The 27,424-nt window shown below is 48.5% G+C and overlaps 1 protein-coding gene across 8 annotated transcripts in view; it reads right to left on the bottom strand.

Annotated features, from left to right (window-relative positions):
- The window catches only part of UROS (uroporphyrinogen III synthase), a 40,799-nt gene that overhangs the window by 7,791 nt on the left and 5,584 nt on the right, over positions 1-27,424 (bottom strand). For 3 of the 8 annotated variants that reach the window (XM_020973657.2, XM_020973656.2, XM_020973655.2), the window contains 6 exons: positions 23,382-23,488; positions 22,103-22,194; positions 21,832-21,915; positions 20,944-21,040; positions 18,665-18,739; positions 16,932-17,006 (listed from right to left, as the gene is read on the bottom strand). In XM_020973657.2, coding sequence (XP_020829316.1) covers positions 16,932-17,006; positions 18,665-18,739; positions 20,944-21,040; positions 21,832-21,915; positions 22,103-22,165 — 394 coding nt within the window. In that variant the 5' untranslated portion in view covers positions 22,166-22,194; positions 23,382-23,488. Of the gene's footprint in view, positions 1-13,947; positions 14,115-15,520; positions 15,695-16,931; positions 17,007-18,664; positions 18,740-20,943; positions 21,136-21,831; positions 21,919-22,102; positions 22,195-23,381; positions 23,537-23,589; positions 23,615-27,424 lie in introns of those variants that run through there. The other 5 variants (XM_078150694.1, XM_078150697.1, XM_078150696.1 and 2 more) reach the window with 5 other exon arrangements.

Genomic DNA, 27,424 nt, shown 5'->3' with positions numbered 1-27,424 from the left:
ACTGAGGGACATGGGGCCTGCGGTCAATCAACACAAGCCATACCAAGGGCAGAAGACCAGTGAGGAAGTGTGTCTGCAATGGCTGGGCAGAGGGGTGGGGGCTAGAGGTGCAGAATGGGACATGCTTGTTCCAACAAGGCCAATGCGTGAGTCTGGTTGTGTGATCAGTTTTATTTGTTAAGAGGGAGGGCTTTCTTTCACAGGGGAGGATGTAAAGGGGTCATGATCGTGGTCATTTTAAAAAGGAAGAAGAGAAAGGAAGTACTCACTAGCTAAACACAAGAAGAGAGGATTCCAAAGGGGATACAGCCTAGGGGGACAACATCAGAACCACCACTTCACACGCAGACTTCCTTTTCTGTTCTCCCATGGGCAGTGAGATACTCACATCTGTCCAGCTCGTAATAATGACAAGGGGCATTTGAAAAGAGAATGTCTACAGTGCCTTCAGAGGCGCAGAGCAAAGGGCTACCTGGATTCCCGGATTCTAACGCGGCTCTCCACAATGAGGGCCACCATTTCACACTCCCTGCCAGACGGCATTGGTTTGTTTTTTAAACATTAAATGGAATGCTAAGGTAAGGGTCGGGGCCTGCACTAATACCACTGAGAAGAGACAGAGGTGGCCAGTGCAAGGCCAATGGAAACTGAAAGTAGATCCAGGAGTCAATCAATCAACACACACTGATTAGGTACCTACTGTGTGCTAGGCACCGGGGATATAAGAACAAAGAATGAAACAAGTCCTGCTCCACAAAGAACTCGCCTTCTAATGGGGGAGACAACAGCACACAGATAAATATAAATAGATGAAGTACAAAGTTGAACACCGGTTCAGTTTTGGAGGATGAGTGGGGCCTAGCTGGGGGAGATCAGCACAGGCTTCATGTGAAATGACACCTGAGCTGTATCCCAAAGACGGGAGGACCCTACACGGAGGAAGTGAGGAGGGAGGGGACAGTGCAATGGCCTGGAGATGGGAGACAGAGCGTGAGGAACAGGGAGGCCAGTTTGCCTGGAAGGAAGAGCATGGAAAGAGAGGGAGGTGGAAAGAACAGGCCTGGGCCAGGCTGGGGAGGAGCTTCCGTCTTCTCCTGGAGGCCCCAAGGAGCTACTGGGTACTGCTGGGTAGGGGAGTCCTCCAGGCAGGCCTGCATGCGGAAGATGGCCTGGAGCACGGCGACACGCGAGGCACGGAGACGTCATCGGGAAGCTGTTTACGAAGACCCAGCTGAGTGGCTCTGAGGGTCTGAACCGAGGTAACTGTGTGTGGGGCAAGAAGGGGTCAGATGCAGGAGACACTGGGGAGGCAGAAGACCCCGGAGGGAGACTGAGGAGTGAGGAACCTGCCGTGGTATCCTAGAACCAAAGGGTAAAAGAGAAACTGAAAGAATCCACCAATCACCTCCTGAAAGAGATCCCAGAATGAAGACTCTCAGGCATGCCAATTCTAGAGCTCTCAGGTAAAAGAGAAAATATTTCAAGCAGCCAGAAAGAAACCACTAAATACCATGGAGTCACAGGCAGGATCACACCAGATTCAGCATTTACCACCTTAAAGGAGCAGAGGGCTAGGAATATGGTATTCCAGAAGGCGAAAGAGCTGCGATTACAATTAAAAAAATGATGTCCCCAAAAATCTACCCTCAAGGGAAAAATGGATATTTAATGAAATAGAGGGTTTTCAAGCATTCCTGCCGAAAAGACCTCAGTCCTCTTTGAGAACAAGGGATGAACAACCACGATGACAAGAGCAGCGCTGAACAGAAAATCTGACCTTCGGATACAAGACTGAGCAGAAGCATCAAAACCTAAGCAAGACAGAGCAACCGTAAGGGACCCAACAAGGGCGACTGTCCGCCTTTCTGTATGAGGAGACGATACAGGTCTTCTGAGGCCTTTATCATCATTAGGGCAGGTAGCAGGGTTAGACGTGGAAAGAGGGGGCAGAAGCGAGTACAACATGTCGGGATGATGGAAAGAGGGAAACACTGGGAAAAGAGGGAAAGGCAGCGTGGGGAAAATCATCTCACCTAAAAGAGGCATGCAAACAAGAGCTTTTATAGCAGAGGAGAAAGTGGAGGGGGCTGGTAATGCTTGAAAGTCACCCATTTAAATTGGTTCAAAGAGAAGAAAAAAAAATATATATATTTATACACACACACACACACACACACACACACACACACACACTCAATTAGTAATGGAACTCTCCAACAAAGAAGTAGGAGGGGAAGGGGATAAAAGAAGGGTGGGGGGGGGTGAAAAAAGACAAGATAGATAAAAGAAGGCAGTAGTCAGAAGCAAAACATATTTCAGAGGAGGGACAAGACAAAAAGAGAGAGAAAGATAAACAGAAGAAAATAGGATGGAGGGAAATGCACAGTTAGTAATCATAACTGTGAATGTGAATGGGACAAACTCACCTATAAAATAGAAGTGGACAGCAGAATGAATTAGAAACCAAAATCCAACAATTTTTTTTGTTTTTGTTTTTTTTTGCTTTTGCTTTTTTGGTGAGGCAATTGGGGGTAAGTAACTTGCCCAGGGTCACACAGCTAGTAAGTGTTAAGTGTCTGAGGACAGATTTGAACTCAGGTCCTCCTGACTCCAAGGCCAGAGCTCTATCTACTGCATCACCTACCTACCCCCAACAACACATTTTTTAACAAGAAACACTCTCGAAACAGAGAGACACACAAAGAGTTAAAATAAGGGGGCTGGAGCAGAATCTATTATGCTTCAGCTGAAGTAAAAAAGGCAGGGGTAGCAAACATGATCTCAGACAAAGCAAAAACAAAACCAGATCTAATTAGAAGGGATAAGCAGGGAAACTATATCTTGCTAAAAGGACCAAAAACAATGAAGTAATAGTATTGCTAAACATATATGTATCAAATGACATAGTATCCAGACTCTTAAAGGAAAAGTTAAATGAAATGAATTACAGGAGGAGACAAGACAGTAAACCTATACTAGTGGTAGACCTGAACTTTCCCCTTTCAGAGCTAGATAAATCTAACCATAAAACAAGTAAGAAGTCAAGGAGATGAACAGAATCTTTGAAAAGTTAGATATGATAGACTTCTGTAGAAAACTGAATGAGAATAGAAAAGATTATACTTCTTTCTCAGTTATACCTGGTACCTCTACAAAAAATGACCGTAGATTAAAAGTTAATTGAAAATTAATCTAATTGTAAAGAACAAATGGGTCAAAGAACAAATAAATCATAGAAACAATCAATAATTTCATTAAAGAGGACAACAATGAGACAACATCCCAAAATTTGTGGGATGAAGCCAAAGCAGTGATTAGGGAAAAATTTATACCTCTAACTGTACATCAATAAAATAGAGAAAGAGCAGATCAATTATTTGGCATACAACTAAAAAAAACTAAAAAAAGAACAAATCAAAAATCCCCAATTAAACACCAAGATGGAAATCCTGAAAATCGAAGGAGAGATTAATAAAACTGAAAGTAAAAAAAAAAAATAAACCATTGAACTAATAAATAAAACTAGGAGCTGGTTTTGTGGAAAAAAAGACAAAAGACGAAAAACAAGCCAACAATAAAATAGATAAATTCTTGGTTCATTTGGTTTAAAAAATTAAGAAGAAAACCAAATTATTACTATAAAAAATGAAAAGAGTGAATGCACTAATATGAAGAAATCTGAAGAGGAAATTGAATACTTAAATAATCCTATCTTTTTTTTTAGAAAAAGAAATTGAACAAGCCATAGGTGAGTTCCTTAAGAAAAAATCCCCATGACCAGATGGATTTATAAGTCAATTCTACCAAACATTCAAGGAACAGTTAATACCAATATTATATAAACTATTTAAAAAATTGGTAATACTAAGTTCCTTTTCTGACACGATATGGTTTTGATACCTAACCTAGCAAGAGCAAAGCAGAGAAAGAAAACTATAGATCGATTTTCTTAATGAATATCGATGCAAAACTTCCCAGTAAAGCACTAGGAAGGAGGTTACAGCAAACCGTCACAGAGATCGCACACTATGACCAGGTGGGATTTCTACCAGGAATGCAGGGCTCTTTCAGTATTCGGAAAACTATCAGAATCACTGACAGTATCAGTAACAAAAATCATATGATTCTGTCCATAGATACAGAAAAGGCCCTTGACAAACTACAGCATCCGTTCCTATTGAATACACCAGAAAGCGCAGGAATCAGTGGAGCTTGTCTTAACACGCTAAGTACTATCAATCTGAAACCAAGAGCAGGCATTATTCGTAGCGAGAATGTCCCCAGTCACCGCCAGTATTCAGCACTGTGCTAGAAATGCTACAGCAACGACACAAGAGAAGGAAACTGGAAGAATGAAAATAGGCCACGAGGAAACAAAACTCTCATTCCTTGCAGATGGCACGATCATATACTTAGAGAACCCTAGTGAATCAACTTTGTTTAGTCTTTTTAAAATTGCGTCTGACTCTTCATGACCCCATCTTGGTCTTTTCTTGGCAAAGATACTAGAGTGGTTTGCATTTCCTTCTTCAGGAAACTGAAGCAAACAAGGTTAAGTGACTTGCCCAGGGTTGCACTGCTAGTAAGTGTCTGAGGCTGAATTTGAATTCAGGCCTTCTTGACTCCAGGCCCAGCAGTCTATCCACTGTGACACCTAGCTACCAAACTAGTCAAAACAACTAATAACTTCAGCAAAGCTGCAGAATATAAACAGATCCACATAAATCATCAGCATTTCTATATACTACTAAAAAAAAACCCAGCAGCGAGAGTGTAGAAAGAGAAATTATACTTAAAATCACTGCAGGCAGTATAAAATATTTGGGAGCTTACCTGCCAAGACAAATGTAGGGATTATATGAACACAATTATAAAAAACTTTTCACACAAATAAAGACAAATCTAAACAATTACAGAAATATAAATTGTTCATGTATAATAAAAATGACAGTTCTACCTAAATTAATTGACCTATTCAGTACCATACCACTCAAACTACCAAAGAATTATTTTATAGAGCTAGAAAAAATAGTAACAAGATTCATGTGGAAGAAGAAATGAAAAAAAAGTTAAGGAAGGCAGCCTTGCAGTTCCAGATTTCTAACTGTATCACATAGCGGTAATCATCAAAACAGTCTGGTACTGGTTGAGAAATAGAGTGGTGGATCAGTGGAATAAATTAGGTACATAATACACAATGGTAAATAACCATAGTAATATAGTGTTTGATGAACCCAAAGACCCAAACTTTTGGGACAAGAACTCATAATTTGACAAAAACTGTTGGGAAAACCAAAAAGCAGTTTGGCAGAAACCTGGCACAGGCCAACATCTCACACCGTACACCAAAGCAAAGTCAAGACAGATAAATGATTTAGACGTAAAGGTTGACGTCATTAAGTAAATTAGGGCAGAAGAGAGAAGTATCCATGGATAAGGAAAGGGTTTATGACCAAACAAGAGAAAGAAGAGATTACTGGAAGTAAAAGAGATAATTTTGATTGCATGAAATTAAAAGCTTTTGCACAAACAAAACTAATGCAGCCAAAATTAGAAGGAAAACAAGAAACTGAGGGGAAATGTTTACATCAAGTTTCTCTGACAAAGGCCTCATTTCTCAACTATACAGGGAACTGAGCCAAATTTATAAAAATAAGTCATTCTCCATTTCATAAATGGCCAAAGGATACAAACAGGCAGTTTTCAGAAGAAGAAATCAAAGCTACCAGTAGTCATACGAAAAAATGCTCTAAATCATTACCGATCAGAGACATTCAAATTAAAATAACTTTGAGATACCACCTCACATCCATCAGACTGGGCTAACATGACAGAAAAAGAAAATGACAAATGCTGCAGAGAACATGGAAAAACTGGGACACTAACGCACTGCTGGAGGTGTTACGAACTAGTCTAACCATTCAGGAGATAATTTGGAACTACGACTAAAAGGCTATAAAACTCTGGATACTGTCTGACCCAACAATACCACCGCTAGGTCTATATCCCAAAAAGATCAAAGAAAAGGGAAAAGGATCTGTCTGTATAAAAATATTCACAGCAGCTCTTTTTGTGGTGGCAAAGAACTGCAAATGCAGGCAATGGCCATCAATTGGGGAATGGCTGAACAAGTTGGAGTATATGACTGTGATGGAATACTGACATGCTATAAGACATGATGAGCAGAACGGTTTCAGAAAAACATGGGAAGTTTAATATGAACTGATGAGATGTGGAGTGAGCAGAACCAGAACAGTACACAATGCACAGTAACAGCAATATCACAAGGATGATCAACTGTGAAAGACGTATCTACTCTGACCAAGACCATGATCCGAGACAAGTCCAAAGGACTCAGGATGAAAAATGCTGCCCACCTCCAGAGTGGGAGCTGTCGAACTACGAATGCAGATCGAAGCACACCCTTTTTAACTTTATTTTTGTTTTATTTTGTGTTTTCTTTTGCAACTTGGCTAATAAGGAAATATGTTTTTCATGACATCACACGAATAACCAATATCAAATGGATATTTAATGAAATAAATAAAAAATTAAAAAAAAAAGATTACCCTACCTACATTCTTCCTCTCTTCCCCAACTTGTTTTTCTCCCTTTTCCCCTTCATTTATCTCGGTCACCCTGACAAGGAACTGCAGAACCTGCTGTCGGTGAGATGAATAATTGCTCTCCATCCTTTGCCCACCCTAAGGTCTCATTATGTGACTATTTATCACAACTAACATTTATATGGCAATTTAAGGTTTACAAAGCACTCTGTGCACATCATCTTAGGTGAGCTTTGCCTCAGCCCGACAAGGGAGGTGCCCCAGGTGTTATTATCCTCTGTCTCAGAGAGGTTTGACCTACCCAGGTCAGAGCAGCACTGGAATGCACTGCTTGTAGTAGGAAGGACTTGGTGTTGCTGTGCTGGTCAGTCTAGGGATGCCCTGGTAAAAAAGTGGTTGAGAGATGTGAACAGAGTGAACGAGTTAGACCTGGTGAGTGTGGCCTGGCCAGTTACTGTGTAAGAGCAAACACAAGCAAACGTGAGTGTGAATTAGGCTGATCAATGGGGGTGTTACCCAGGATGAAAGCCCAAAGGTTTCGTTTTTAAAGCTGTGTTTATTCTCAACTTCAGCACCACATAAAAGCAGCACTTCCACACCCAGACTAGAAGAGGGCTCACGTGTCAGACTCTTCCTAAATCGCGTAGGGTGTTGGTAATCTCAAGGCCTGCACGCATTTTCCGGCTCTTCTGCTGGCATTTGCTTGTGTTCCCATTTTGAAGAATCACTGAGCCATTTCTTGGACTTATTCTTGAGCTTGGCCTACCTTGGCTCCAATCCCCTCCTTCCTACGGTAAGTCTTGTTGGCTAGGCTTAGTAAGGTTCAAAAACTTTCTTTATGCAGTATTTTATTCTTCCCCAGTTACACGTAAAAACAATTTTTAACATTCATTTTTAAAACTGTGAGTTCTAAATTCTCTCCCTTCCTCACTCCCCACCCCCCTCATGTGTAGTTACATAAAACATCTCCATAACAGTCACGTTAGTCTTACTAATTTCGTGAAGTCTTCCACTGTATTCTCCAGCCTGGCCAGTCTTCCAATTGCTTCCTTCTGAGTCTTTAAAATACCTTTCAATTCTAACTTCAGTTCTTGTGATGATTTTTTTCAACTTCTACAAGCTCATTTTTATGTTTTTCTGATCAGTGTTAATTCTTGCGTACTTTGTGGGGTTAATCTACTTAAGAACGCTTTTTGAAATGTCCAGGTTGTTTCTAGTTTGCGTCTGCATCATTTGGACCGAGCACACGTTCTTTGAGGGCAAGGCCTCAGTTCTGTCCTTGTGTCCCTATAGAAGGTGCGTGAGAATATTGGTGGATGGATTCTGGCACTTTCATTACTGCCACTGCTCTAACGGCATATTTTAACGCCCACTTCTCCGCTCTTTGCTCACTTCTGCGTTGGCTGGCTTGTACTTCCGTGTGCGTGTTTTTAACGCAGTTTTTCTTCCCTTTGGTAGTTCTCACTTCTTTTAGGGTGGGGGGTGGATCCTGTGATCAGCTCGACTTACTCTGAATCTATCATTCTGTTACATTGACCGCAAAGCCCTGTTTTCTGTTTTACAATATAATTCAATTCAACCAACATTTATTAAATGCCTACTAGGTGCCAGGAGGGACCCAAGACATTAAAATATACCTAGCCCCTGCCCCAAGGAGCTTATAGTTAGGCTTGTGCTGCTAAATGTTTAACAACAGGCTCTCCAAAACACAAAGTATGTAGGACATTGCTGCACATCTGATCTATCACTTTTAAATTGAGACAATCAACAATCCAAGACATCAGACCCTGATCTGCATCATTTGCTGATTCCTGAAATTTTAACAAAAGGTTCTCCAGAAGCACCGTGGCCAGCAGCCCAGATATCTGTGCCGTGTGCACAGCACCAAGTAACAAACATTTAGTAGAGGTCCAGGACAAGGCAGGGGGAGAAAGGCCAAGTCTGGCTCAGACACTGTAAATTCTCAAGGACCTCCCAAGCACCAACACAAATGATGAAAACACAAAATCTCCAATGGTAAGTGCCCTGGACAGTTACATCAAGTGCTCTGGGAGGTCTGGGTTTTATAAGCTGAGAACAGCTGGTGGTACCAGAGCGCACAGAGTGCTGGGCCTGCAGTTAGGAAGCTCTGAGTTCAAATCCAGCCTCAGACCCTTTCTGGCTGTGTGGCTCTGAGCGTGTAACTTAACCTGTTTGCCCGAGTTTCCTCAGCTGTAAAATGGGGATAATAAGAGCACCTAGCTCACAGAGTTGCTATGAGGATCAACGTGCTTGGCACAGTGCCTGTCACACAGGTAGGGCTATATAAACCTTAGCTAGCATTATCATTACAGGTGCTTCCACTACTTCAGATTGCATCGGAAAGCTTATAATCAGTTAGGGGGACAATGATCAAATCATCTCTTTTGTAATTCTTCCTGGTGATCCCTAAGATCAGAATTTCATGGGAACTGAGACCCATCAGAAGGCAACAGGAAGAGTCCTTTTTGAGGGCCAAGGTGTGACTTTTATCGCTAATGTAAATATGCATATATATACATACCTACATACATACACATGTATCTTATATGACCTGGAAGAGGTCCCTCCGAGGCAGGATGTCACTTAAAACAGTCCCAGTTACATGTAAAAGCACTGATTAAGCACTTCCTGGTCAGTCAGTCAATAAGTCAGCTCCACCAGGAGCTCCCCCTCTAATTGGGGGAGATACCCCATAAAAGAAGATGCAACTGCAGTAAAGGAAGAAATGGGGGTGGGGTGTGGGTGTGGGTCCGCTTGGTGCAGCAGCGAGAACCTGGAGGCAGAAGAAGTGGGGGGTGGGGTGGGTGAGAGGGGTGGGCAGGTGGAGATGAGACACACAAATGAGGATCGTGACAACAGCAGCTCCTCCTCACTACTCAGTATTCAACACAGGTTATCTGACTCATCTTCTCTACCATGTCTTCATCCCACAAGACCCTCCATCTTTGGCTACAAGTACTTTCCCCATCTGGCCCCATGCCTGGAAGGCACTTCCTCATCTCTGCCTCCTGCCCTCCTGGGCTTCCTTTAAGTTCCAACTAAAACCCCACCTCCTCCAGGAAGCCTCCCTAGCCCCTCTTCCCTCTTCATTGAGGGGCCTTCCCTCTGGTCGTCACTTCCTACTTATCCTGTATGGAGCTTGCTTGGTCTATACCGATTGTCTATTGCCTCCCCCATTAAATGGTGGGCTGTCTGAGGGAATCCTGTGCTTAGCACAGTGCCTGGCACACAGGTGGTGCTTAACAAATGTTTACTGACTGGCTGAAGATGCTAGCTGAGTTTGGTAACTGGTAAGTGGCAAAGCCAGTGCTGGCTCACGGGCTCCTGAATTCAAGCCATTTTTATTTGGAGCAAATCATCCTCATTGTCCTCTTTCTTTTTCTGTAAAAAAATGAGTCATCCCCGTTCCCGGCCAAACCACCACAATGTCAAGGCTGAATATGTATCATGCGTATTGAAAAGAACAGCCTTCTGCAGCCAGTGGGGACTCAATAGTCACTGCAGATGATGGAGACAATGATACTCATTTTTTTTTCTTGAAAAAAGAAAATCACTTAAATGAAAAGAGGAAGTTTGTGTCTTTAAAGCTGCAAAGATCTGGAGGTTTGCCTTGGTTCCAGCCAGCTTCAACTACTGGTATAAATGGTCTCCTCCCATCTTTCTCATTCTCCAAAATAAGTGATTAGAACCATCCTCTACCTTTTGCTGCTGAACTGATAATTACATTCCCATTAAAGAAGATGCTCTAGGAGAAGGGAAGAACCATCTATCAGAACAATAACCCAAGGCCTGGGTTGCTGATTTTCAGCAATCCAAGTAGATTTTTAGCTTTTAAAATTGAGCCCTTGGGTTACCTAGGGGAGAAAAATATTACCATCCTAGTGAAATCAAAGTACGGGTCCTGCTTAGTAGACAGCAGGGATTTATCTGGATATTCTAATTGTAAACTGAAGATTTATTAGGAACCACCAATGTGATGGTAATAAATTAGAGAAAGAAACCAAGGGCTTGCAATAGAATGCAGAACAGTGGTCCCAGAGATAAAGAGGAAACATGTGGATATCAGCCCTACCAAACACCAGGGGGATGTCTAGAAGGTAACACTAATCCTTTCTGATTTGTGTTTACAAAGCAGAGGGCTGGGACAGTGCGCCCAGAAGGCTTCCATCCAGCCTTGGCCACAAAAACACTCCAAGTCGAGAAGGCCAAAGTATGCCTTAAAGAGACCGGAGCTACCTATGTAATCACGGCCTCCAAGCTCAGACCCAAAGGCAGCGCCAAAGACATGGAACCAGAGAGCCCCAGGGCCATCCCGACTGGGATTCTGACTCTGAAGGCGGATTCAAGTTTGGGGTGTCATTTCATCAAAATAATGAGACGTACAGCTCGTGTCAGGGGCCTTCTGGGCAACAAAGAGCTGAACCAGATCTGTGTAACTGGTTTGTTTTGTTTTTGCAAGGCAATTGGGGTTAAGTGACTTGCCCAGGGTCACACAGCTAGTAACTGTCAAGTATCTGGTCTGAGACTGGATTTGAACTCAGGTCCTCCTGACTCCAGGGCAGGTGGTCTATCCACTGCACCACCTAGCTGCCCCTGTGTAACTGTTTTTGTTTATCGAATCTTGAGTAACTTCCTGAAGTTTCTGAATTTCAAACATGGAGACAAAATAACCCTTTCTGTACATAATCTCTCATAGGCTTCCGCCTCCAAATGAAAAACCAAACCTTCATTCAAAATTCTTTGCACAAGCATTTTTGGAGCCCTGAATGCTGACATCTATCATTTATCCACAGAGCTCTTTACTGAATAAAGTTGATACCACTTAGAAATGTGACTGTTCCTTCTGAGTCATTCTTGACTTTGTTTTGCTTAAGACGAGAAAAAATATAAGTGTTTCAGAGCCATCTCCTACCTTGGTGACTCGGGTCTCTCTGCCCAACAGCTGTGCATCCTTGGCAGGCAGAGCTCACCGCTGGGCTGAACACAAGTGGGGGCTTTCAATGCCATGATGGTTGGCTTTCTAGAGGTCTGTGTTCTTCAGTAATCCATCGAGAGATGTAGGTCATCAATCGAGGTGCTGGCAGCTCCTCAGCAGCAAGAGTGCTCTGGAGCCTCCACAGCCCTCTCCCAGAAAACCACAGTGAAGCAACTCTCGGAGGCGGCCTGGGAAAGTCTCTTGTGCTGACTGCTGACAGAGGAGAAAGGGACCAGAGAACTGCCCAAAGATGAACGCTCTGTGGTGCCCCAAATTGAGCCTGCCCCCTCCGTACGTATACTTGGAACTTGAGAGGTGCCCCACTACTCCCAAAGCATGCCCTGGCAGGGGCGAGCTGTCCGTGTTGGGGTCCATATGGCTCTGACCACGTCTGGAAGCCAGAGGAGGGGGGAGCTTCAGGCAATCACCAGATCACAGACCTCGAGCACAGAGGGGCCGGGAACTCTCTTGGCAAAGCACTGGAGGCTGGGGGAGGGGGATTCCTTGGGCTGCTGCAAGGCCAGTCTCATCTGGGAAGACATGTAACTTATCTGTTTATTGTCTGTGCCCAGTCACACATCTGCATGTAGGAGCATAGGCAGGGGCACGGGGAGCAGGGCACCCTTAGCCAATGGAGAAAGCCCTTCAAGTGGCCATCCAGCCAAGACTTCCAAGATCCCCGGCGACAGAAAACTCACCGCCTCTGGAAGTACCCTGCACGCTGGGGGCAGCTCAGCTTCACTGGGAAGCTGTGCTTTGTCCCCCTATTGCTAGCATGGCCTCTAGGGCCGCGCACGCCAAGGCCAATCCCTCTGCCCAAGGACGACCTAGCAGAGCACTGAGATAACTGTGTGGTTTTGTTCCGAGGGGCATCCCCTCCATGGCACAGTGCCTAGGCACAGAGTCAAAACCGAATAATCCTGGTTGGCTGACTGAAGACCTTCCTTCCCTCCACAAACTCCAAGGTCCAGCGGCACTGGCCTCCCTTCACCTCTCCATGGGCATCGTCACAGTCATTCCCCTTAGGCGCAACGCTCTGCCACCTCATCCCCAGTTAGAACCCTCCTCCCCGCAGGAAGACTCTCCTAATCCCCCTTAATCATAGTGCCTTCCCTTCACTGATCATCACCGACGTTTCCTGGACGGAGCTTGCTTGTACACAATTGCTCACATGCTGTTCCCCTCACTGCGGGCAGAGACTCTTTCCCTTTCTTATGATACTGAGTGCTTAGCACGGTGCCTGGCACACAGCAGGAGCTTAATAAATGCTTGTTGATGAGACATGTCTTGACATGATTTTCCTCCTGGTGAGGGTGAAGGGAATGGAGGAACATCTCTCCATACTTCAGGCTGGTAGGGACGGGGCAGGGGCGTCCTGCAGGACACTGGAGCAAGGCTTCATTGAGAAACAAGAAGGATCAGAGTCAGGACGGTGAGAGGGGAAGATTACCCAGGGGAAGAAAGGGAAGAAGGAGGGCTGCTCAAAACTGATCTGAGGCTCTCCCTGAAGGGGAGAGAGCAGGGCGCTGACCTCCTCAGGACAGACAGAAGCATGTAACCCAGTCTGAGACTGCCCTGGAAGGGTCAGAAGGACAGGAGAGTAGCCATGGTTGGTCATGGCCTTCCAGGAGGTAGCGAGGCAGCCGCATGGTAACCTGAACCCCAGAAAAGAGACGGAGGACATCCTGGGGCTTGTGTGCGAGATACAGCAGAGGAATACTTATCAACAACTCATCTCTGGTCATTGTGTGGGCCCAAATGAGCCTTCAGACCATAGGGGCACAAAGGTGTATTTTCTTCGGCACTGTCTATTGAAAGCAAGGGGGCCAAAAGAGACAAACTCACGTGGGAAGTGGAAGCTGGCTAAGAAGGTGGTGTCTGAGAAGGGGGGGTCTAGCCTCTGGACCACAAGCTAAAATGCAGGGATGATGGGTGCCTGGAGAGAGAGGGTGTGCACCTCACAAAGGCTGGCCAGAATAATTTGCCAGGGGCCTTGTAAATCTCTCATCAGAAGGATTTTAAACAAAAAGAGATGGAGGAGGAAGAAAGTGCATATATGTGTGTGTGTTCACTCATGCCCTCAATAAACACTGATTAAGTGCCTGCTATGTGCCACGCACTGTTCTGAGTGCTGGGGATACAGAAAGAGGCAAAGGATGGTACTTGCCCTCCGGGAGCTTGCAGTCACATCTATATCTAGATACACACACACACACGCAAATATATATATACACACATGTATGCTCCTGCATGTGTATACATACGTGCATACACACATGCAGTCACAAGCCAGTGAGACAGAGAACTCCTCAAATGAAGAATCACAAATATTCCTATGTTCAAAGGTCAGACACTTCCAGACATGCCTGCCCCAAAGGCAGGAGGGACAAGAGGTGCTAAGACAAAGGGGCAATCCACCCTCACAGGATGCCCGGGTCACAGTGGGATGAAACCCATGACTGGCTACAGCTCAGCGTGGATGCACTGTACTCAGAAGAGACGGGACAGGTGAGGAGGAAGTGTGCCGTACTGTGCGTCAAGGAGGCGTCATCCTGTGAAGAATCCAGGAGTCAGAGGGTCACCCTTCAAAGCCTGGCCGGGGGGCCTGGACCACAGTGAGCTCTTGTCCAGATCCAGGTCATCGGAGCCCATGGGGCCCACGGAATCTAAGTGCTACTCATGGATGTTTCTGCCCCTGAGAAGACAGGCACTGAGGCTCTGGCAACCTTTGGTCAGGGCTGGACAAGGAGGGAGGTCAGGCGGTGAGGCACAGGGCTGTGGCAGCTGGTGTCCTGGGAGCACGCAGGACGTGGGAGGCCCTGAGAGCTGGCCCGGCACTGGGCCCGGCTGGGCTCAATCACACTTGGTGAGTTCAGCCAAGTCAGTTAGCTCCTCTCTGGAAAGACCCGGCCAGAAGCCCCAGGATGAGCTGTGGGGAGGCTGCCCTCTGTGCCACTGGATGGGGGACCACCTCGAGGTCTAGGCCCCTCATGTGACAAGGAGTTCCTCCCTCCAAAGGAGAACACCCTTCTATGTTCTCATCAAGGAAGCATTCTCCTAGCTTTTCGAGCGTTCCCCACGGCAACGACCTTGAGCCTCCCACAGCACTGTCCTCACTCTCGTCCCATGCACCGACCACCCCTGTCACCTCTGTCTCCAGGAAGGGGCAGGACCCAGGCCTGGCTCGGCACTTGCAGGGTCCAGTGCAGGGCTCGGACCCCAGCCGGTGCTTCCTAATTAAACACCCACCTGGGTGGCCCTGGAGGCCTGGCTGGTCAGCTAGCTGTGAAGTGTTAGCCCCTGGGGTTCTGGAACGCTGGTCAACAAGACTTTATTGAGCCCCTGCTGGGCAGAGGGCATGACTTGAGGTGGGGGGAGGGCCCCACAAGAAACACCCACATGGGAAAGGCCCTGAGAACTATCATCCCACAGCTATGGAGAGGTACTTTACCTCGAGGCAGCAGGAGGCCTTTCTCCAATACTTGGAGGCTCCATCATGTGGTCAGTGGGGGGGCAGGGCTGGCTTCTAGCTCCTGGAGCAGGAAGCCCCCCCCCCAGCAGGTGCTCTTTGAGACCTGAGGGTCTCAAGTAGTGCTGCCTGCCAGGTGGGCTGGGATTAGTGGGGCTGCTCCTGGGGCATAAGAAGACACAGCTGCCCACTGCCAAGGCCGTTCTGAGCGCCTTAGAGGGAGGGGCTGCCAGGCCCAATCCACGGACCTCGGAGGTCACCAGCAGTGCCCGGCACCCAGCAGGGGCTGACGAAAGGCTTACTGACCGACAGACTCATCCAGTCCAACCCCCTCATTGGCAAATGAGGAAAAGAGGCCCAGAGGATCATACAGGTCACCAAGCCAGCTGCCCCACGTCTCGTCGGACAGACAACAGATGATCCCTGCTCTACCCCCCGGCAGAGGCACCAAAAGAGATGAGTGAGGCACAAGACAGGAACACTTCCCAATCAGGTGTCAGCATTTATGAAGTGCCCACTATGTGCCAGGCAGCATGCTGGGCGCTGGGGATACCAAGAAAGGCAAACACATGTTTCAAGGAGCTCCTAGTCCAGTGGGAAAGGGAGTATGCAAACAACCACACACTCTCTCCAGCAGGTGCCACAGTGCGAGGAGTGCCAGGCCTGGAGACAGAAGAGCAGAGTTCAAATGCGGCCTCAGGTGCTTCCTAGCTATGGGCCCTGGGCAAGTCACTGAAACTCTTGCCTTAGCTTCTTCATCTGTAAAATGGGGATAATAAAAGCACCTCCCTCCCAGGGCTGCTGGGAGGATCAAAGTCTCCTTGCATTTTCAGCCTTAATCCCTTCAAAGGGCAGGAAGACTTTTGGGACAGCCCACTTTGTAAAGCCCTGGGAAGCCTGCCACTGCTTTAGAGCTGTTCTTAGCTACAAGAGGAAGGCCCTGGGGGAGACGAGAGGAACTATAAGGGAGAAGGAGGAGCAGCAGAGGTCTTGGGAGAGCAAGGCAGAGGCCCAGAGACAGGAGATAGATGTGGCTGGCCCACATAGTCCCAAAGGGGACAATGGTCTGGAGGGGCACGAAGGGGCAGGGCAGGAAGGGCTTTAAAAGCCAAAGAGGATTCTGCATTCGATGCTGCAGGAGTGGGTGCTGCAGGTGAGTGAGCAGGCCCAAGCTCCTTCGGAGAAATGACAAGTGCATCGACAGACTGGACAGAAGGGCTGAAGGAGGGAGGCTCAAGAGACAAGGATGACCCCCAGGCCAGCCTGCAAGCCGAGCCTCTGCAGGAAGAGAGGGGAGGGCTGGGGGAAGGGGCGGCGAGTTTGGTTTTGGGCTTCCAGAGTGTGAAGCACCCAACAGCTGAGTGCTATGGGGCTGGGAGTCAGGAGCAGGACGGGAGGAGAACAGAGGGCCCAGGACAGAGCCTGGGGGACACTGAGGTCAGCATGCATAACCCTGAGGAAGAGCAAGAGGAAGAGTGGCCGCAGGAATGCAGGGGAAGAGGGTGACCGACAGTGTTCTCAAGCAGGATGGGCCAAGAAAAGGCCCTGAAGACACCACCGAGGGGTGACATCGGGAGCCACACAGAGCTCATGGGTCAGGGGGCTGGGGAGAATCTCTTTTGTCTGCTCTTTTCTTTTCAGCCCTGACTCGAGGAGACCCTCTGCTCACAAGCAATCCTGAATCTTTCTGGAAGGAGCTGTGGGGCTGAGCCAAATACTCAGTAGGTAAATAGAAATAACCTCGTGTGGAGTAGCCTCAACACAGCTTATGTGCCATCGATGGACAAATACAGCCTCAAAGAAAGCACTGACTAAGGAAAACACTCTTTAAACGATTCTGTGACGCTCAACCACGGCGCAAAGTGGAAACACTCTTCTTCAGATGTTTCTTCCTACTTACGTGAACAAATGTACTCAGCGAGTTTCTCACCATTTCCACATTTTTCTCCTTCTGTAGCCAGGCCAATTTTTCTCACTGAAAAACAACCAAAAACATATTTCTGGACTCTGTTCTCGACAGCACTTTGCTTGGGTGCTAAGGAAGCACATGTGCTGATCTGCCTGTTCAAAGCAGTTTGGGGGCCTGGTGGCCAAGGGGGAAGGGTACTCACTGGGTCTGGAGCCAGAGGAGACAGCCCCAGATTCTGCCTCAGGCTCTGTTCTGCCAAATGAGGAGCTTGGACCAGAAGACCACAGGGGCCCTTCCCACCTCTGAACCTGCGATCCCATCAAAGTCCCCTTTATGATACCCTTATAAATTGGCCACCTGAGTGGACAACTTTGCCTAATTGTTAGGTATGCTGAGGCGGGCTGGCAGAGGGGGCTTCAGCGAGTGCCCTGGGGCTGCATCAGAACCTCACAGGGAAAGGGAGCCAGGCCCCAGGATGGAGGGCCCCACCCCAGGGAGGCTCTGCTCAGACACTGACAGGAGGCTGGATCTCAGGGCTAAGGAAAGTCAGGAGCTACCTTGGGAAGGACGGCAGTCTAGCAAGTAGACCGCAGTGGGGTCAATGAAAAGTTCACAAAGTGGAAAGCCAGAGTCCAGGCAAGTCGAGAGCCATTCAGAGTGCAGGGAACAGCCAAGCTGTCCGGCCAGGACACTGTTCGGGGGTGGGGTTGGGGGTGCGTCCACATTTTTCTTGGTTCTAGGAGGAGGAAGGGACAGGGCTGGGGGGGGAGGTGCGACACAGTGACATCAAAATAAAAGGTGTCAGGAACACTCGCTTTAAAAGCATAGCAAGGGGCCGCAGCACAGAGGGATTCTCTCTTGTTGGTGGGGAGGAATGTGGCCCTTCTCAGAGATCTGCCAGGCAAACCCAATTTCTGATTCACCCGAGCCGGACCCAGGAAACCGAGACTTTAATTTAAACGCTGTCAACTTGTAATTTACAGATCTTTAAAAACGTGCTGAGTCAAAAGACAGAAACCCTCCTTCAGCCACAAACTCTCTCCAGTGATGAAGCTCATTGATGCAGCAGGGTCTGGGGCCATACTGGACTCAGGAGAGGCTGATGCGCCTCCATGTCTGCTCACTGATGAAGGGCAGGTAATGGAAGGCATTTGTGAAGCCCCTGGTGAGTGCTGCCTCCTCTACCCCCCCACTGGGCCCCTCGGCACCGGCTGTCTGAGCCTGGTCCCTGCCTCCCCTCCTTCCTTGGTGCCTCCTCCCCACTCTCTCCTCCTCAGCTGGGGTTCTCCAAGGCCCAGCAGGTACATGTCTGGGAACGGATGGAGGTCCGAGGACCAGCCTAATTCAGTGTGGAACACACCACACATGTAGAGCTGGCAGGGCCTTAGAGGCCACTCAGGCCAAGCCTCCTCACCTGAGACCTGGGGTCGCAGGGAGAAAGGGGCAGATAGAACACGGGCAGCCATACCCTCTGATGGCATAACTGGTGCTCCTTCCACTACTGGGCACTTGTGGGGGTCCTCGTGAGCATGGCAGGGCCACACGCGAGGTCTGCCAGCCCCAGCGGTTCAGGGGCCTGCTAAACTTGACTTAAGCTGGCAGGAGCCTCCTTCAGCTGTCCTGGTAGCCCCTGCCTTCTGAACACCATGGAAGCTGGACTGCGTCGTGGCTTCCTCACGAAGCCGCAGGCCACGGCCTCCTCTGGGATTTCTTCTCACACTCACCAAGGCAGGCGGTGGCTTGGCCGACCACGTACGCTGGCTTGACGTGCCATTTTTCTTTCAGAGACTTTTTCCAGACTGAAAAACAGTTAATTAAAAGCAAGCATTTAGCAGTGAACTGTGAACACTAACGTGGCTGCTTGGATCTCTGCCCCAGAGGGCTGTTTTTGTTTCTTTTGAACAATCTAGGAGTAAAGCAAAACGTGAACAATCAAAGTTTGCCTTATAAACAAAAGCAAAAAACATTTTTAGGCACAGAACGAAGAGTGGGAGCCGACGCAAGCTCTTTACGCAACAGTATAAAGCAGATTTGGTGACTGCTTGGAGGGGCTTTGCCTGAAACATGAACTGTTTTTTCTGCCTGCACTAAAAGCATTTTTTATGCTTTTATGTGTCCTTGGAAAACAAATATAATGTTGGATCCTAATTTGCATAGCGATGTGATGACTGAAAACTGGGATCTTTAGAGGAAGAGAAGGAAAGCCCCGGATCGTAAAATGCTGCTTATGCAGCCAATAAAACAACGCAGCTGATTTTGCTCTGGAGACAGACAGGAGCAGTTTCCAAATGACTTCTTTGTAAATGAAGGGCAAAGAAGCATTACGTTCTTGCTCCCGACACCACTGGAAGTCTAGAAGCACCTCTGTGCACTGTGCAAACAGCCCAAAGAGAAAGTGAGCTGCACACATGCAGAGTTACTGGCCAGCCCTTGGCGGTGGGCCTTCATGGCCAAGAGCCCTGAAGAGGCTGAGCCCAAACTGGGAGAGCCAAGGGTGCCGGTGTCTTCCTGGGAGCCCATTTCTCCTCTGAAGACTGAAGCTGCTGGCTCATTTCTAGAGAGAACCTCGGCCATCCCTGGTCATAGGAGGGGGAACCCCGCACTCTTTGCCAACTAGGAATGCACCCTGGGAAAAGCACAAGGCACGGGCAGCCAAGGGACTTTATCAGCTGACTGTCCTTTGCCAGTAGGTGCGTCTGCACGTGCGTGGAGGTGACTCTGAACCCGATAGGTTCCCCAGGACCCTTGGCCAGCAGGGGCGAGCTCTGCTCCGTACCTAAATCTCGGGGGTTTGGGGAAATCCCCTTGGTGATTTCTCTCCTGGTCTTAAAGGAGGACATTTCTGGGGCAACAGTCAAGGAGCCTCAAATCTCATTCTGGGGGCCTTTTCACAAATTACAGAACGTCTGGGCTGGCAGGGGCTTTCCCAGTGCAGACCCTGCACTTCACTGAGGACAAGCACGAGGCTCAGAGAGTCAGTGAGTGGCCCAGGTCACATGGCCAGTAAAGGGTAGAACCAGGATCTGAATCCAGCTTCTCTGATGAGGTAGCTCCCCCACATGAACTACTGGGATACAGAACATGGTCCAACAGGGACCTCAGAGAGCATCTAATTTGACCTTGACTTTACAGGAGGGAAACTGAGGCCCAGAGACGTAAAGGAGCTCAGCCATGGGAGAGAGGGGCAAAGCCAGGTCCTCTAGGCCCAGGCCCAGGGCTCCTTCCACAGACAAAGCCAGGGGTACCAGCTTTTTCTTTAGCCAACTAGGTCTTTGTGTCATCTCCAAGCGGGTGAATTTCAGACTCCAAACAGGTCTAAGACAGTCTTATAATCCAAGGGTGTTACCTGATTGTACCTACCTTAGTGAGAAGGGAAGAGTCCAGGGGTGCCCACCCCCCCACCATTCCAACACTGTATCATGAGGGGAGTGAATTCCCCATGCAGCCGGGAAAACAAGCCTGACAGGTGAATCCAGCTGCTCACCTAGACATGCTCTTCCCCCATAGCTGGCTGAGAGCAACTCTCCCCCCCGGTGGTGCCTCCTGGAGGCTGCATAACCTACTTCCCAAGGACTAGAGAGAAGCCTGGTTTTGGAGTCAGGAAGACCTGAGTTCAAAGCCGGCCTCAGACACTTACTAGCTGTGGGACCCTGGACAAGTCACTTAATCCCCTGTTTGCCTCAATTTCCCTATTTGTAAAATGGGGACAAGAATAGTACCTTGGGTGGTTGTGGAGATCAAAGGCAGTATGTCTGTAAAGAGCTTTGCAAGCGTTCAGGTGGTGGGGGGAGCCAAGCTCAGGACCTACTGTGGTGAGGCTGGGTCCCACTTGCTTGAGGGGGAAGGAGGCAGTCAGGAAACAGAGGGTGTCAGAAGAGGCGTTTTCACCATCTCAGGTCAGTCCCATAAGCTCGAGGAGATCAGGGAATTATGTGGCTTTTTGGCTGTTTTCACTGTGAGATGAGGTTAAGAGCCAACCAAAAGCTCCCCAGCCCACACTCACCTTCCAGTTTATTGTCCCTTTCCAGGCACAGCTCCACGGCTTCCACGGCACGGGGGCTGGTGAAAATGAGTCCCCCGTAAGCCTCCGGATGAGACAGCTGCCCACACACAAGACACCTCATTAAGGTCGGACGAGTCAGCACGCACTTACCGAGCATCTATGGTGTGCCTGACACTGTACGAGGCTCTGGGGCTGAAATGACAGCAGACAAGCCATCCTGCCCCTCATGGCACTTTATCCTATGGGGAACATGCACGCACAAATCCAATGACAATAGCTAGCAATTACAGAGTGCATTCGGCCTTCACAGTAACTTAACTATGTCCTCTCATTTGGAATTCTGCGAGTAAAGTGACTCTATGGCCACAAGGCCCCACAAAGGGGCTGAAAGGGCCAGGATACCCCACCACAACTTCTGGGACACCCCAGAGGTCAGAACACGCAGAGCAGCACTTTGGTGGTAGCACACAGCTGGTGATAAAGTATGCTCGGTGCTTAGGGGACGGTTGAATAAATCACGGTCTATGAATTGTCTCCACAGATGAAGAAGAGGAGAAATCCCAAGAAGTCTGGGAAGACCACAATACTGGCAGTGAAGCCAACACAGAAGAAGTCTGAATCCAGATTAGCTGCAATGACCCCCTGGGGTGCGACGGCTAGAATGGAGCCCTCTTCCCCACTTGCGGGAGAAGGCTGGCATTCTACGGGAGTGCGACGTGACAGTCGCCATGGGGTGTGCCCATTTGCCAGCTTCTCTTCAGCCAAGGCCCCAACTGCTTCACATATGATAAAAGCCCGTCCCAGCCTCGCTGGTCATCTGCCCACCCTAGGCAGTCCTTCCTGGCAGGACACACTCTAGCACTGACAGAGAAGATTACTTGGCCTTACCTTCTTAGAGAAGCTTTGCAGAGACAAAAACTCAAAGGATAAAACAGGTATCAAAGTGGCTTCAAATCCATGTGACCCCAATTCCTGGGGGAACAAAGATGTACCAACACTGAAGGCCCGAGGGCTGTCTTAAAAACAAAGGCAGGGCCCCAGCACCCCACTTTGGAAGGTGAAGCTGCCTCCCCCAGCCCGATCTGAGGCCTGGTAGGGAAGAGCAATGAAGGAGAGCATGGGTGCCCAGGGGTCCTGTGTAACTGTCTGCATCACCTACCTGAACATAGGGGTCCTGGCCTGAGTGATCATCCTTAGGATCTTTTAGCAACAGAATCTTCATTTTTTTTACCAGCCGGCCCTTAACAAAAGCTGTGAGGAAGAAGGGAAATGGGTCCTAATGAGATCAGGCCACCAAGCAGGGAGCAGCTCACCAGAGGACCTGGGGAAGTGCCTAACCATTCCTGGCAGTGAGTAAGCAGGGAGCAGCTCGGGCCCTTCCCTGGGTGGCTGTATCACTGATAAGGCTGACCTGAAGCGTGTGGGCAACCTCAGATAAGGCTCACACAGTTCAGACCACAGGGACGGCTCTTTCCACGGGAGCCCCCCACCTTACTGAGGCACATTCACAGCTGTGGAAAAGTCCCCTACACACCTGAAGCACTGCAGGAAAGAGCCCCAGTACAGACCATCTACCACTGTGCCCAGAGACGGTCCACGACGGCTCCTGAGCCTAGGGGAGTCACATGTCACAAGTGTCACGGCCCTGCCCCTCTCGCCCTCTGCAGCCACAGTGCTGCCGGGCATCGATAACACTTCCTTTCCCTACCCGTTACTGCCTCACCAACAGGACGGCAAAGCTGACCTGAGCGGGAATCCTACCACTCCTTCCCCACTGCGGCAGCTCAGCAGGCAACAGGGCAGTGTTTCTAGGACCCCTCGTGAATAACCTGACCCCGATGGAACAGCTGCTCCTCGTATCTAAGCAACAAAACCTCAGCCAACCAAAAATGCTTATGAAACCAAGTTCTAATTACCTTCACGTAAAGCAGTTAGACACAGAGACGGGTGCGTCAGGGAGATGCGGATCATGTAATAATTTCATGGAGTTATTCAGAATGTGTCTCAAACAGAAACTACCTGCACAGCCTCTCACAATCCTGATGCCCCAAGAAAATGGGGATGTAATTGAGTGGCATGTACAGCCTGGCATTTGCAGTCTGAACAGAATTTCATCCAGGGCATGCTCAAGTAACCCTCCAATTTTAGGATGACACAGCCAGGGCACATTTCAGCTGAAAGCTCCAATTCAGACTGAAATCGTCTGTTGGCACCAGACTGTGTCCCTACTGAGCCGTGTCTCACACTGTCCGGCCTCCACTCCCTTTCCAGCCCCCTCTCAATGCCCAAGCTGAGCAAGAAAGGCCTGTTTTCAGGCGTCTCGTTCAAGTGCTTCGTTTTGTCTGGTTTCTGTCTCGTTTTCATCCTCTCCGACCCTTCCGCTGCCTTCTGCACTGCAGCCCACTTCATCCCTCCTCCCCTCTTCCTCCTTTACTCACCAAAGTCAAGTCCTTGGCTTGTTTGCTTGCAATGGTTAGGAAGAGCAGATCGCTGTCCCGAGTGCTGGATGGTGGGTCACTTACAGCTTGACTGGGCCACGAAACCACTGAAAGACATTTGCCAAATCACCTGAGCTTCTCTGGGACTCGGTTTCCTCATGTATTAAACACAAAAATGCACAGATTAGATCAGATAATTGTTATTTACCAAGTACTTAAGTTAGTACTGTGCCAGGTACTGGGAAAGATGGAACAGTCCTGCCCACAAGGAGTTTATCTCCTTTTCGGGAGAAACAACAGGAACATAGATAAGTAAACACAAAATGGATACAAAATAATTGGGGGGGGGTCTGCTTAGGCTTCTGGGAATAGAAAGCAACTGAACTGAGTGGTTGAGAACTCACGGGATGCTCTATACATGCTGGAAGAGCATCACTGCACACAGACGGCACTTAGTTTGAAGTGAGCCAATGGCGCGGGCATGGAGTGAGGAAGATGTGTGTCCAAATACTGCCCTAGACCAGATGTAGCTGGACACCCTGGCTCAGTCACTTAACCCCTCAGCCTCAGTTTCCTCATGTGTAATAAGGGGATAATAACAAGGCCTCCCCCGTAGCATGTATGAAGCAGTTTGCAAACCTTAACACACTACGCGCGCTATTGTTAGCAATTAAATGACCTCTACACTGCTTTCAGAACTAAATCTTGTGATTCTAGGTCCTTTAGCTGATCGTCATAGCTGAACTGACATTCTTCAAGGTGAAAGAAGGGGCTTCACATAGAAAAGGGTTTTATTTATAGAATCAAACATCTTTTAAAACTCAACCCCCTAGTGCAAAATAAGCTTTCTCTTTACTGATGTGCTAGGTTGTTTTTCCTAATACCCCAGTGGTATCTCTAACGGAAAATGCAGGGAAAACACTGCAGACAAATCTTCGCATTAGCACCAACTACTGAGGCTTCCTGCCAGAATCCTGAGAGCCTTTTTTTTTTTAAAGAAAAAGTACTTTGCTTCAATAACACACTTTTCCGAGGCAAAGCTGATGTCCTTTCACAAATGTGTTGTGTGTATAAAAGCACATTTTTAATCTATATTGTCCTGCTAATTCAGGCTTTCCTTGATCTGCAAGAAAAGAAGTAAGCCAAAGCCATAATCCCCTCATCCCTGACGCAGCCCACGGGTAAACCATGTCAGATCCATGTGAGCAAACAGCCAGTGACTGGATCCATGGCTAAGAGCTCATTAGCTCATTTTTGGGTTCGTTTTAATTTACCTTAAGGTAAAAAAGTGTGCAAAGTCAGATGAATGTTTATCATTTCAACAATTCCCACTGTTTCCTGCTAAGAAGCCAGGCCACCCAGTCAATACCCCAGTTCTCCTGGGGATGCCAGGCCACAAACACCATCAGGAGCTCCCTAGGCTGCCCCAAGATCATGCTTGTGAAGGAGTCACGGGAGGCTGTCACCAGCAGCGACCTGAGCATGAACAGGAACCTCCCCCTCTCCCAAACCAGGCTGGCACCTGCTCTGAAGCAGATACTCCAAGAGAGGTCAGGTCAGCAGCTGGGGTGTGTGAGAGGGAGGACTGCAGCCTCACCTTCCTGACTCTGAGGATGGCTCCCTCCCCACCCAGCCCTTCTCAGTGCATGTCTCCTGCATCTAAAAGATATCATTGGAAGAAATGAGCCAGCCAGCTAGTGAGAAGGAAGGCGAGCTGATGTACAGCCCCAGGGCTGCTGACAAATGCCACTAGGCACGGGTGGGAAGCAGTGGATGGGGGGAAGCTGCAGGACATCTGTGGGGCCACATCTACCGCACCCCCAGGGAGGCAAGTGTGAGGAAACTTCCTTCCCCTGGAAGGAAACCAAGAGGCAATGTATAGCATGCAGCAGGAGCTTAATAAATGCTTGTTGAAATGCTTACTAGGGGGGAAGCTAGGTGGTGCAGTGGATAGAGCACCAGCCCTGGAGTCAGGAGGACCTGTGTTCAAATCTAGCCTCCGAGACAACACTTACTGGCTATGTGAACCTGGTTGAGTCACTTAACCCCAACTTCCTTGCCAAAAGAAAAAAAAAAGCTTATTGTGGCTGGAGTCAAACCAACAAACATTAACTAAATGCTTACAACGTGCCACGCCCTGTGCTCTTGAGGAGTGTTTAGCGTGAAGGGGGAGACAGCTGGTCAACAAGGCACAGACTGGACACAGCGGAGGGAAGACACCAAGTGAAGGGGCCTGCACAAGGCTTCCTGTAGAAGGGGGATGTGACTGGGGGGGGGCAGCCATGGGGCACAATCAAAGAGAGGGTTTGGAGTCCAGAGATGGAGGGTCTTATTTGTGGAAGAGCCCCGAGGCCAGGGTCACTGGGTCAAAGAGAACATGGTGGGGAATAAGGTGTCAGGAGACTGGAAAGGCAGGAGGGGTTCAGCTAGGAAGGGCTCTGAACCCCAAACAGAGCCTTTTACGCCTGCTCCTGCAGGTGACAGGAAGTCATGAGTGACGGACGCATTTGCCAAAGTGTGGCTTCACTGAGGATGTCTGAGGGAGTGGACACTTCATCAGAGCTGACCTAAGTTAACGGGATCAGAATACCGCAAATTTAGAGCTGGAAGGGACCTCAGTAAAATTCTAAACCCTCCCCTTTACAAATTAGGAGACAGCCCCAGAGGGAAGCCTGGTGGGTGGAACACTGGACTTGGAGTCAGGAAGGCTCCTGTGCTTGAAACCGCACTGACCACATGTCCCTGAGCCAGTCACTACATCACTCAAACCCCAAGGTCAAGTGGAGAGCACCCCACTGGCCACATCTCCCCTCCAAAGTCACTGGGAGGTGCCGATGAGACAACATCCCCACGCAGTGACGACCCAAAGTCTACAGAAAAGCAACACGAGGGAAGGGCCGGAGAAGCAGACCCGTAGGTCCAGTGCTGCTATGCGTACACACAAACAGACTCACTCTAGGCAGCTGCTCCTCCTCCGCAGTGTATCCTCTCCCGAGAAGGGAGCTGCCCTTGGGTCACACAACCTAGAGGCAGGTTTGTTTTGCATTGTTTTTTCAAATGAAAATCTGCCTTCTCTCCCTCCCACCTGCTGCTCCTCCTCACCCCCTACAAACACAGAGTCAAGCAAAACACATTCCTGCTCCGAGATTAAAATGAAAAGTCTCCATCTGCGCTCTGAATCCATCGCTCTGTCAGAAGTGGGAGCGTATTCCTTCACAGACTTCTGGAATCTTGCTGGTCAACGCATGGATAAGAGGTCCTAGGGTCTTTCAAGGTTTTTGTCTCCACAATATCGGTACCCCACAAAACGTTCTCCAGGTTCTTTTGACTTTGCTCTGCAACAGCTCAAAGTAGGGAGTTTCTTTGAAACCAATGCATGCACCATTTCTTACAGCACAACACTCGGACACCTACCTGGCTCAGCCATTCCCCAATCGATGGACGTCCCCTCAGTCTCCCAATCTTTGCCAACAAAAAAAGGGACCATAAACATTTTTGCAAACATGGGCCCTCTTCCTCTTCTGATCTCTGAGTGTGTGTGTATCTGCTTGTGTGTATACACAGACATTCCTTTTGAAGCTTTGCAACGCTGGCCACACGGACTGGCTTCTCCAGTCCTTCCCCCAGATTGGTTTTCAGTAGACTTTGGGTCATCACTAGTCGGGGGCATTGTCTAGCATTCCTGTCTCAGCTGCACCTCCCAGTGACCACTTAGCAGTGGTGCTGCTGGGTCAAAGGACACGCCCAACACGCCCAATTTAAGAGCTTTGGGGGGAGAGTTCCAAATTGCTTTCCAGAAGAGCTGGAGCACTTCATAGCTCTAAAAATGCACCAACGAACCTGTTTTTCTACAGCTTCATCAACATCCTTTGTTGCCAGCTCTATCAAACCTGATGGGTGGGAGGCAAAACCTCTGACACGTATCTCTCTACTTACTGGTAATGTAGAGCATTTTTCCTTATGGATAGGGATAGCTTGCATTTCTTCCTCTGAAAACTGCCTCTTCATAGCCTTTGACCATTTGTCAATTGGGGAATGGCTCT

This window comes from Phascolarctos cinereus, unplaced genomic scaffold (genome assembly GCF_003287225.1).
Source record: "Phascolarctos cinereus isolate Bilbo 61053 unplaced genomic scaffold, phaCin_HiC Scaffold_3;HRSCAF=262, whole genome shotgun sequence".
Classification (NCBI taxonomy): Eukaryota; Metazoa; Chordata; class Mammalia; order Diprotodontia; family Phascolarctidae; genus Phascolarctos; species Phascolarctos cinereus.
Note: the sequence above shows the minus strand (reverse complement) of the source record. Positions and strands in the feature narration are given on the sequence as shown.